Source organism: Carettochelys insculpta, chromosome 3 (genome assembly GCF_033958435.1).
Source record: "Carettochelys insculpta isolate YL-2023 chromosome 3, ASM3395843v1, whole genome shotgun sequence".
Classification (NCBI taxonomy): Eukaryota; Metazoa; Chordata; order Testudines; family Carettochelyidae; genus Carettochelys; species Carettochelys insculpta.
The window spans coordinates 20,874,454-20,886,615 of record NC_134139.1 but is presented as its reverse complement, the minus strand read 5'-3'; the positions used below and the strand labels follow the sequence as shown (position 1 = coordinate 20,886,615).

The window sequence follows — 12,162 nt, the reverse complement described above, 5'->3', positions numbered from 1 at the left end:
TAATTCTCCCCCCTGGCAACTCTGAAGCTTCAAACATGAAAGTGCTGGAATGTGTTTAGCCACGGGCGCTCCGAAGTGCCTGCGCTACTTCAAAGTGCCTTTACTCCCCAAAGTTTTGAGGAGTAAAGGGACTTCAAAGTAGCGCAGGAACTTCAAAGTGCCTGGAGCTACACACGCGTGCCAGCACTTTGAAGTTTGAAACTTCGAAGTTGCTGCGGGAGAGACTTAGCCGAATGAAGTGCTGCGTATTCACCTCAGCCCTTCATTAGTAATCTCCTGTCAGCCTGATTAACATGCCCCCTTTGAAGCTGGGGGCAAGGGTAGACAAGCCCATAATATCTTAACGGTGAAATTTACTGATATGCAGAAGGCCAAAGGCCTAGTCATGTAGGTCAATTTTGAGGTGCTGAGTAGTAGATACAGCCTTAGCATAGGAGTGAATTAGTATTATTGGCAGCATGACTGGCGCTCGGCAAAAATCATAAGCAATTATTATTCCCACAATCTAAGTCTTCATCTACAGCCCATGAATGTGTTTTCAAATAGATTTTAAACACCTAGGAATAAATAGCAGACTGGTTCTTCAGCAGAGGCTTGAAAATGCATCAGACAAAAGCTGCCTTTGTCTCTCATCCTCCCAAATGGCTTCTGCCTCTTCTACTGTACTTTTTATACGCATAAGCACAATGATCATAACAGGGTGCTTACCTGTGCACTCCCTGCAAAGACCAGACTAGTGCCAATTGGCACAAATAACTGGTGCCCACAGAGCCATAAGCTCATGAAATGCAGCCTGGGGCTCCCGGGGACTCCTAATCATGTTCCTCACTTTTCCCCTTCTCTGTACACTCTGCCCAGGTTCTGGGCGGGAAGAGATGCTACACACAGTCGGAAGAGCAAAGCAAAAATAATCCATTTGATCGCGCAGATCAGTACAAGTACTCCCTAGCATAGGGTGATTGAAATGCCCTGCCCCAGATGGGGCAAGCTTCTCAGATAAGCATATGTGCTGTTTCCCAGCAAGACCCTCAGGCATAATCTTATGGGTTTCATGTAATTAAGACATAAAAGCAATTTGTGGTGCTGTAACTTCTTCCTGCAGTGAATACGGACAGTCCTAAACAAATACACTTAGGGTTAAGATCAGCCCTCAGACGCTCTCCTGCAGCTCCCTCTGGTGTCAGTGCCAGCTCTTAGGCAGAAGTGTGTGCAAGAATTTAAACACCACCCCTTTCAGAGGGGCATTTTCGGTGCCCCCTCCAAGAACTTATTCTCAGCTTTCCCCACTCCAGGAGGAACTTGTTGTCGCCAGCACCTCAGCTGCAGGAGGAGCTTACTCTTTCCCCTGCCCTGGGTAGAGCTCACTCTCCCCTCCTGCACCCTGGCAAGAACTCACTCCTCCCTGCTTCCAGGGCCCTGGGCCAGAGAAATTCTGTGTCCCTGCAGATTAGTGGGAGGCTCTTTGTCCCCTGCTTGCCCCTCATGAGCACATGCCACTGCTCTTAGACACACTGAAGTCAATAGAGGAGCCACACACCAACATCAGGGACAGATTTGAGCCCCCTGGACTCTTTATCCAATTAGCATATGCTGGTGACTGCCGGCCTATCTCCTAGTAGGAAATAGCTAGTAACTAACAGAACTTGAAGGCAGGGCTGTGGAGGTTTGAGAAGGGAAATGGAGCTCACCCCTCCCCAAAGAAATGTATTCAATGAAGAGCCTTCTAGAGCCAGAGTGAGGCAAAATGAACCTGTCTGAGAACATAATGCTTCTATAGAGGAAAGATGGTATGTCTCCCGAGCAGAGCAAACTCTAGAGTGAGCTTACATGTAGTGGTAATAGACACCCAGACTGAGGGGTGGGGCAGCACCCCTGGACTCGGGCTGGCTTACTTGTTATGGTATTCATCGAGCATGCGCTGTGAATCCTTGTCCTCTCGCTCCAGTTTGGCCCGGTCGGCAGACAGCTCGCGGATGCGCAGGCTGTTCAGCTCTATCTGCTCCACAAAGGCCTCCTCCAAGCCAGCCAGCACATCCATGCGCTGGAAGGTCTCCAGCTGCTTGCGGAAGATAGTGTTGCGCTGCTCCAGCATCCGGGCCCGGTTGATATAGTTGGCAAATCTCTCATTGAGCTCCTGCAGGTTCTCCAGGCCCTGGGCTTGGGCCAGGCTGTTGAAGTCGGAGGCCCCCTGCAGCTCATCGTAGGCATCAGTGCGCTCGTACTTCTCCTTGCGCACTTCTCGCAGATAGCTGCTTCTATACATATGTTGGGGGAGGCCATGTGGGCCCGAGAGCCCCTCTTCTGTGTGTCTCTGTCTCTCCAGTTTGAATGGGAAATGTGTTTGGGGGATTTAGGGAGGAGAAACAAAAGTGAGGCCTCCAACCCCAATGCCTTTGATTTGTCTCCACGGCAGTTTGTGGCACTAAATGCCAGCCACCGGCAGCAAATTAAATAAAATCAAATAGCCCCGCCTCATTCCTCTCTGTCTTTCCAGAGGCAGTCAGCAGTTTGGGGGACTGTTTTCTTTCTTTTCATGACCTGCAATTGTGTAGGGCCAGTATAAAAGAGAGAGTGGCGGCTGGCTTTTGTCCTTGGATTAAAATGCTATTAAGCCACCACAAAACAAAGAGTTGGTGGCTTTAGATGCTTGAGTTCAAGCCATTGGTGGCTGGGGTTTGGGGTGTGGGTTGTTTGCACTAGGACAGTGTTTGGAAACCTTTTTCTGAATCAGGGGTTTTGCACGAGGGGATGAGCAAGCATCATGTTTACCTTTTGCCCGGTCTGATGTGTTTTGGGATGGTTCCAGAACAAAAGAGGAACTGCATGCAGAAGACCAGTGTAAGTGAGCCCTGCATTAACTAGCTGCCCTGGGTACATTGATCCCAATTCTTTTCTCTCATTCCAGTGGTAAAATAGGAGCAATGTGTCCTAAACTGTGTCCTCCAGAACCACCCAGAGCATCACAGCCAGGGAGTCAGAGATTACCATGGGGTCTCAGCAGGCCCCTGTCAATAAATTTGACTATCAGAGGGTGCTTTTCAAACGTGCACATCTGTCTCAGAGGCCCAGATTGTACACCTGAGATCCCTCATAAACACTGAGCTCTCTTAAAAGCATCTTCAGAAAACTAAATGGAAATCTGTCTGCTTGGATGTGGAAGTACCTGAGGGGGATAAAGTCTGGACATTGGGTCCTACCTCATATAGAAGGAAACAAAATTAGTTTTTGCAGTTACAAGTGTAACCCACACAACTAGGGTTGTGGGTCACTATCCCATGTCATGGCACCTAGACCACTTGCAGAGAGAAAGAATGCGTCTCCTCTACAGACTCAGCTAAGGATCGTCTCCTGTGTTAGTGGCCTAGGTGCCATGACATGGGACAGTGAACACAAGTATCAGCTCCTGACCATTCCCCTAGCATTTACACACACAGCGCTGCATAGTTCTGTTACCCAGGCTCAATCCTTTCAAGGGCTCCCCTGTCTTCCTAATGCCAGTGCACCCCATCTGGGCCCCAAATTGTCATATTCATCTCCCTGTTAGGCACCTAAATAAGGACCAGCTTTGCAAACCCACTCAGCACCTACCAGACAGCCAGTGTGCTGAATTCACCTGAGAGTCTGGCTACATAACCAGCTTACCAACCTAAAATCTGGCCCAATTGTGAGTGCCGAGTTCTTTTAGCTGTGTGGTCCTTGGTTCACATGTGAGTTGGGAATAGGATGCTCTCTGTTTGACACAGCAGGTAAAGCTCCACTCATGCTTTTGGCACTAGATTAACAATGATACAACGCCTGATTTTCACAAGTGTTGAACAAGTTGGGAATTGGGTCCCATCACCTGTGAAAAATCAGACCCACCATTTATACTGTACAGAGACCAGTGAATTCCACACAGCTCTGGCTGCAAGCGTTGGTTATTGTCTACATCTCTGAATTCGACAAGGATACATTGTGGTGCAACATAGTGGGATAGCCCAGTGTTTAGAGCGCTGGCCTTGTAAATCTGGGGTTGTGAGCGCAAACTCTGAGGTTCCTTTCAAGCTCCTGGGGCAGGTTAGATGGGCTGTGGGGGGAAATCTGTCAGGGATGGTGATAGGCCCGGCTATTTTCGGTATAATAATAACCATAATAACATATGTACAGTACTGATTCAGAACTGGATATGAACTTCATTGCTGTGCAGCTTCAGAAGTAGCACTGATTCTTGACCAAAGAACAGCTCCCTTTTCTCATGGGTACACAAAGAAAACAGGAACTTTAGGATTTTTGTGAAGTACCCTTGTGTATATCCAACGGTGGTAGATTTTTTTTTTTTGGCTGAATCTCTTTATTGACTACATAAAGAGGGCTCAAGAAAACATCTGAGCAAGACCAATGTTTCAATATCGTTTTTGTGTTGTAAATCTTAGCAAAAGTTTCATTTATGAACTTCAGTTTTTACCCATGCACATGTGGGTTAACTGAATGGATTCACTTCCAAATTAGTTTCCTGACTAGACAGGATCACAGCTCAGACCTGGTTTAAAGGGCTAGCTCATTAGCTGATGCAGACTGGCATGGTTCCACGGAAGCCAGAGTCAATATGCAAGAGTGAGGTTCTGGCCCTGTAGAGCCCCTTTTCACATTTGTGTGCCTTAGGCCATTTCTACATTACCGTAGAAGATTGACCCACTCAGGGTTGATCTTCCAGGGTTCAATTTCGCATGCCTGTTAGGAATGCATGAAATCAACCTATCAGGGGTTAGCAGTTGACCCCTGTAATCCTCACATATTGTGAGGAGTAAGGGAGGTTGACAGGACAAACTCTTCTGCCGACCTTCTTCAGTGAGGATGGACAGGTATGTCAACTTCAGATAAGGTGATTCCAGCTACGCATTTGCCATCATAGCTAGAATTGTGTAGCTGCAATTGATTTACCTGCCTCGTGTAGACATAGACTAAGATAAGGGAATTGGTTTTGCACTGAGCCATGAAGAGACCTAATTCAGTTACCGAAATGCCTATATGAACAGCCAACTGCAGCATTGCTGAAGGCATATCTCAAAGAAAAAATCAACAGTTAGGGCTAGGTCCTCTGTGGGTATAAATTGACATAGTCCCACTAAAGGCAAAGCAGCTATGCCAATGGACATTATTCAGTGCCACAGTATTTCCCTGTGCCAAATTATGAGACGTGCCTCTGCTTCAAGTGGAGACATCAAAAACACCATGGGAAATTAAACGGCCACATAAAATGCAGATTGTTTTCAATGGAATTCCTGGTAGTTCCCTAACAAAGACATCAGTTGCCTTTGGGCTCTGTCTGGATATTCTTTTCAGACAAGGTTCTCAGTCTCTGAAAGGTCATTGTTGTCTGTGCGTCCATTAATGAAATGTATGAAAAACTGTGCCTCTTTGGAGATAGTGTACTGGGTATGTGTATCCTTTTGATCTACTAAAATTTTAAAACAAGCCATTTGTACCTTTCCTTCCCCATCCCAAATAATTTCTCAATAGTCCTCTGGAGAACTGCTGAATAGTAACGTAGTCAGATCAGAGCTTTGTATTTTAAAAGTATGGTGTGAATTTATCAGAATGGCCCCCAAAGTGAGTGTTTTCCATTTCCAACCTCTTCTGGATTTTAATCAGTGGTGTACATTATTAGAGCAAATACCAATTAACCTGGTTTGTTGGCTGATTTTGTTTCAGCTGGAGCTGTTGGAGAAGAGCTACAAAGTTGAGACACTGAAGAAGCAACAGCTGTTTACCTTAACAAATAGAAGTAATTTGTTCACAGTCTATAAGAACCTTCAGAACTGGTTCAAATTACAATTGGAATAAATAAATAGTGGTCAGTCCTGTGGCTAGGCCTACCCCAGATACTAGATGTGGTCAGTCCTGTGACTAGGCCTAGCCCAGAACAAGGTATTATTATTGGCATCAGCCTAGATCAGTGAGGGATTGCACGCCTGCTCTGAAATACAAGGTACCGGATTATTATTGGGGTCAACCTAGATCAGGGAGGGATTGTGTGCCTGCCCTGAGATTCAAGATACCTTAAATGCTCTCTTGCTGTGACTCACTGTCTGCAAGCATGCAAGTCACACCCTGGCTTCCATTGCCCAGACCCTTTTTGCAGGGTGACCCTAAGCCCCCTGCCATCCTGAATCCCCCCTAAACTGTTGCAGTGAGGGACATACTGCTCCACCACAGGAGAAGCCCCACTAAACACTAAGTCTCAGACACAGACTCCTGAATCACAAGTCTTCTCCTGCTTCATTTCTGTTCTGAGGAAGTCAAAACTTGCAGATGGCCTAGCGTGTGAATAATGAAGTCCCTTCGCACTGGCTGAGCAGGCTGTCCAGGGAGTAGAGGGGATGGAGCTACAGTTCTACTCAATGCCCACCCACTAACTCCATGGTGCAGTCACCTGCTTACTCTTCACACCTGACCTTAGGGGAAGGTGTTGCCTTGGGTCTGGCACCTTCAGGGCCCTGCACTCCAATTGACTATAGCATCCACTGTTCACCAGCCAGGCCCAATTGTCAGGGTGCTGACTTGGGCCCTGGCCACTGGCTGGGCCCAGCTGGGCCAGCTCTGTGATTCCCACATGCCTGGACCAAAAGTCTGGGTAGCTCATTCAGGGACATGAGGAGAATGCTTACCTCCTTATACGGAGCACGTGTTCTGGTTTGCAGGGCTTGTCTATATTGATAAGCTAGGATGTGAATTTAGCTACTCCATGCTAACTCCCCCTGTGGGCGCTCTTACTGAGCATACTGGGCACTATACTAAGCTAATGCACTATAAGAGTGCATGGGGAGTTAGTGCAGAATAGTTACTGTGCAGCAGCAAATCCAGCTTCTTCCCCCATGTATACAAGCCCACAGAAAAATTTAGCTCCTTTCATTAATCTTTCTTGAATGCAACCTGATTTCTACAATTGTGTTTATTATTTCTTAGTAAGCCATGAAGAGTATGTAAACAAATTTCAGCCCACAGATTGTTTACAAGCTGCTTGTTTCAGATAATCAATAGCTGACGTCTCCTGATGTCTGAGCATCAGATTGACCTTTTTGCAGAATCAGAGGCCACTTAAGTAAATTAAATGAGCGGGTATGTAAATAATCACTGCCATCATTCTCAATACTGTGAACTTTTGGAACTAAAAAAAAATAATGTCACTGCGTTTTTACCCTTAGTGCTAGTGAAGAAACACAGCTCTTGCCTGTGTAGCCTGTAAATTAAGTAAAATTGGATTAAGTGACTGAATCCTCATTTATACAGAAAATCTACGTAAGGGTGCTGAGTGGAGCTAATTCATCTTCCTATTTGGCTCATGCCTGCAGGACATCGAGTCATAACCATGGACAACATAACTGCTATATCAGAATGACTTCAGAAAACAACTGCTAAACCTTCATTGCCTTTTTGGATAATCACCCATTCTCTGAAAGCAATCAGAAGTAGCCTACCAAAAATAGAAAATTGCACATTATGAAGATGACAAGTTAGGGGGTTGTGCCACGGTGACTGTGGACTGAGGAATCAATGGTGGAAATGTAACTGACAGAGAAGAAAAAGAAATTAATAAACACCTGGAATAACATTTCTCTCTGCTCTTTCCCTCCTTCTCCTCCTCACCAAAAGGAATGTTATTGTTTAGTGTATGTTTGCATTTAAAAACAGTCGTTAAAGGACAAATCAAGGATTTTTGAGAAAAAAGGAACTCAAAGAATTCTTAGATCAAGACAAAGTTGTGCGTTGTTTGTGGAACTAATCTGCCATAAACGCCACTAGATATTTTTGAAAGAGAGCATTAAAAATATTTGCTGAGTTTTCTTGGGTAAAGTTTTTTTTTTAAAAATGTTACGCTGATGAGATCAAGAACGGGAATAAGGTACAGGCACAGAATCTTCAGAATGAAAACTTTAACAAAGCAAGCACAGCAATAAATTTGCAAACCAATGCAGAAAATGATTAAAATATTACAACGACCAGATTGCTATTGTCACAATGGATTAAGATAGAGTAGAAAAAATAGTGTGAAAAATAATGTAAGAGATCGGCCTGATGAAAAGTGGGGTGAAAAAAAACTCCAGGTGTGACTGAATATTGTACATTTTTCATGCTAAATTATGTATTTTTGTTTACTTTACCAAGGGGACATGACTCATGCGTGAGATGTACTGATCAATGTTTCACAGTCATTTAAACAAAAACGATAGTCGTAGAGTTACATAAATGAATAGGCCACTTTGATTGTTTGGACTAGGTGCAGCACATTTACTTTCAGTATAACGTTCACTGCTCCAGCCTCCTTGGTTCCCCTGCAAAAATCTAGTTTAAAGTACATGGCAAGGTGCTATTTGGAGAACTAGGAGTAATGCTTTCCATTATTTACAAGGTAACTTACAGTAACCAATCTAATGCCCAGTATTTGGATAACAATTTTTCAAGATTAAATTATATATAACCTTCTGGACAGTCACTAGATTTCTCAGACTTCAAAGTCTGAAAAGACAAATCATTGCCTACGCTGAGTCATTTACTTCAGGAGAGTTTTCTTCCTTCCAATTCCAATCTCTCCAGGTCAAATTCTGTTCTTAGTCACCTCCATGCAAAATAAGGAGTAACTAAAGAGGCTGCTCTAGTGTGTGCCAGAGACCAAAAGACCCACAACCAGGATCAAAGCAATCCTCTAAGTACCTGAAAAACCAACTCTGCCTTGCCCTTTTCCCTCCTAAGGCCCTTGGTCCAAGGATCAAGGCCAATGCTTTTCTTGTTAAAAAAGAGAAGCTGGTATTCAGCTGGTTTCCCATCTGGCCCACCTCTCCCAGCCAATCCAGTGGCTGGAGAAGCCTTTAATGTTTTAGTCTTTAAGGCTATGTCTAGATTGCAGGCTTCTGTAGAGAAAACATCTGTCAACAGAAGTTTTGTCTACACAGCGCACGTCCAGACTGCAAATCACTCCGAAGAGACCTGCTGGTGAGGAGCGTTCTGTCAACATCCCTGAACACCTCATTCTATGAGGAAGAAGGGCTGTCTCAACTGAGGCGGGCGGTTTCTGACATTTCGCCCTGTGTGGATGGGCCAAATGTTGGAAAAGCCTTTCCCTGCAGTTTCCTGCCATCTAGACACAGGAATTAGGTGGTAATAGAATTTGTCCTTTCAGATAAAATGAAAGGCTCTTTAACAATTTGAGACTAGAACTGCATTTACTTATCTAATTAGATTTCTTTCTAGTGCCTGTTGGAGTAATATGTAAATAATTCCAATCAACTAACTTTTCTTACTGAGTAAAATTATTATTTGGACCTTCTGTCTACTTAGATAAAAATCATTAAAGAACAAGCTGATATATGCTATTCAGAAATCTTTCAGGATATAAAGATATACCCACTATGTTGAAACACTAACTATTAATTTCATAGCCAATAATCCAGGTTGGAAATAGAAAAATATACACATATTTTCAGTTATCCCCATTTATAATTATAATAATGCCAACAATGGCTCAGTCCAGTAACCATTGACTTCAGTATAAGGTGGGTCAAACCAGTTACAAATCTTCAGACCAAAATAAGTTTGTTTGTAGGTGGTAAGTGACCAGTTTTCTGTGAATTAATTGCTCTGTATGAACAGAGGATCAGGGATTTCAGAACTGCTTATGTGCAACAACATTACCATACATAGATCATGATCATGATTATGAAAAAATAACCTATTTACTCCAAGACAGCATAACCCAGTCAAGAGGCATATTTGTAGACTAGCACAACAGTATTAAAATCCCTTGCCAAACTGGAGTTGCTTTTTTCAAAACAGCCATGTTATTAGCTAAAATATAAACTTATTACCTTCAGAGCAAAAAATGTTTAACTGCATTCACACAGAACCCTCCCTTATCCACAAGAAGATTATATAGAATGTGACTTTTTTACTCAGTGATTTCTGTTGTGATCAATCTGACTCTAGGGCTGTGTCTCCACTACAAAAATAACTTCGGCATTGCTTACTCCAAAGTACAACTTTGAAGTATCAGACTTCAAAGTTGAGTGTCTACATGCCCCCTACTTGAAAGTTAATCTTCGAAGTAAGGCACTATTCCATTCTTGGGAGTGGAATAAGGATTTTGAAGCTGGGATCCCTAGTTCGAAGTTAACTTCAAAGTAAGGGAATATGTGTGTCGACTCTCTGCAGGCTACTTTGAAGTAGCTCCTAACTTCGAAGTTAACTTTGAAGTTAATTCCTGGTGTAGAAGCACTCTAGGATTCACATAGCAAGGCATTGCCCCCAGATCAAAAGATTCTGGTTTCTGGTAGGAAAAAATGGTTGCAATTTAATCTGAATATGCTGTATTCTCTCCTTTGTTTGCTGTCCTACTTGTTGACTACTCCTCCTGACCTGGTTATGATTACCTATATTGTTTACTTATGCACATAATATAAATGTATTTAGCAAATGTAATACCAAATGTTTTTAGCATATTTCTGTATGCTTGGGATTTTAAAGGATGTGTTTGATGTACATCACATTTAGCTGAGTCAGATCCTCACCTGGTGTAAAATTGGCACAGCATTCAAGAGACCTGTGCCAATTTACATGAGGAAAAGTTCTAGTGGTAATTTAACTGTTTTTGCTGTTTGTTAGACCACAGTTATAGCTCTGTAGCCACATTTGTGTCATTGTCCTTGAGGCAGAACATTTTTGTGTGACCTGATACGAGATTTCCTTTTCATCTTGTAGCTTCTCTTTCACCGTTCAATATTCAGCATTTCAATGATGCGGTACCAGACACCTTTCAGTTGCTTCCACTTATTTATCTTGTTATACTCATCTGTTCCAACATGCTTCTCCTACCCCATTCATTCTTTGGTTTAAATACAGCAGTAAATCTGTACAATTACCTGTTCTTTTTTTAAACTTCTCACAATATTTTCTTCAATTCAAAACCCAATTCTTTTTTCCGAATTGATTTTTCCCCCATTTTTACGCTTATCAGTCTTATTGGCTTCATTTCTAGTTGCATATTAACACTTGCCAGCCTGTGGCCATTCAATGCCGTGTACGTTATGGGTGCAATGATTTCAGTGATCTGGTCAAAGATTTGAAATTGACAAAAATACCAATTCCAAAATTCCAATGTGTTGATTATTATTAACTGTGTTGCAAAAATCATATTCTGCTTTGCCCCCAGCTTGAGTTTTAAACAAGCTAAATAGCCTGCCAGTCACAATGCAGTTATTTCATTCTTTGCAAACAGAGTTGGATTGCAGCTTCCTATTTCTATTAACTTGGAATACTACTGTGACTTTCACTTTTTACACAATAAAGGTAATATTAAGGATCTGAGCATGGTTCATATAACAATGTTTACATATTATAATAAAACGTGCAAAGCCTAACTACAAATGTGCATTGCTGTTCTTGCAAGATTCTAGTAGCTTCTGGAACACGGAGATGGCTACCAAACCATATCAAGAGATGCTACCTAGGATATGTCTACATTATGAAATAAATTCGAATTTATTAAAGATGACTTTTTACCACTATATTTTATAAAGTCAAAGCTGAGTGCCCACACCTGTTCACAAAGTCGACACTGCGTGTCTCCACTAAGTTGCCAAAGTTCGACTGTTGCAGCAGAGCATTGTGGGCACTTATCCCACAGTTCCTTCACCCTGTTGCATTCGTTTTTTTTCCCAGTGTGTTATGGGAAAAAATGCCCCACAAGCAGTTGTGGGTGTGTGATGTTACCTTCCCAGACTGCATTGCCCTCATTTCCACTGTCATTGAAAACAAAGGGTCATTTTTCAGTAGTCTCTTTCCCTGATGAGAACAATTGTTTGAGTCATCTGCATTACGGGAAGAGGCAGCTTTTACAAAACAGTTTTTTCCAAAGACTTTACATTGATGTTAAATACAAGTGAAGAGAGAGAGGCTGAAAGAGCCAGGTCTGAACTAGAGCATTAGCATGACTATAAAAGAAGAAGAGAAGGAAAGACAGAGAGCACTGATGTCTAGTGGTTAGCATCTCTTCCCCTGGTGAAAATACACCAAACCAGAATGTTTCAGTAGCTGAAGCCCATGATACCCGAGGGGAACAAAGTGGTTCTGTGCAACCAGTGAAAGACATCATATTCACAAGGAAAGAAGGAAAAGTATGCAACCCTAGAG

General features: G+C 43.0%; 1 protein-coding gene across 1 annotated transcript in view; it reads right to left on the bottom strand.

Moving 5' to 3' along the window:
* Positions 1–2,263, bottom strand: part of BFSP1 (beaded filament structural protein 1) — a 70,114-nt gene extending 67,851 nt beyond the window's left edge. The window contains exon 1 of the mRNA XM_074988491.1: positions 1,893–2,263. Coding sequence (XP_074844592.1) covers positions 1,893–2,263 — 371 coding nt within the window. The remainder of the gene's footprint in view (positions 1–1,892) is intronic.
* Positions 2,264–12,162: the final 9,899 nt, after the last annotated feature.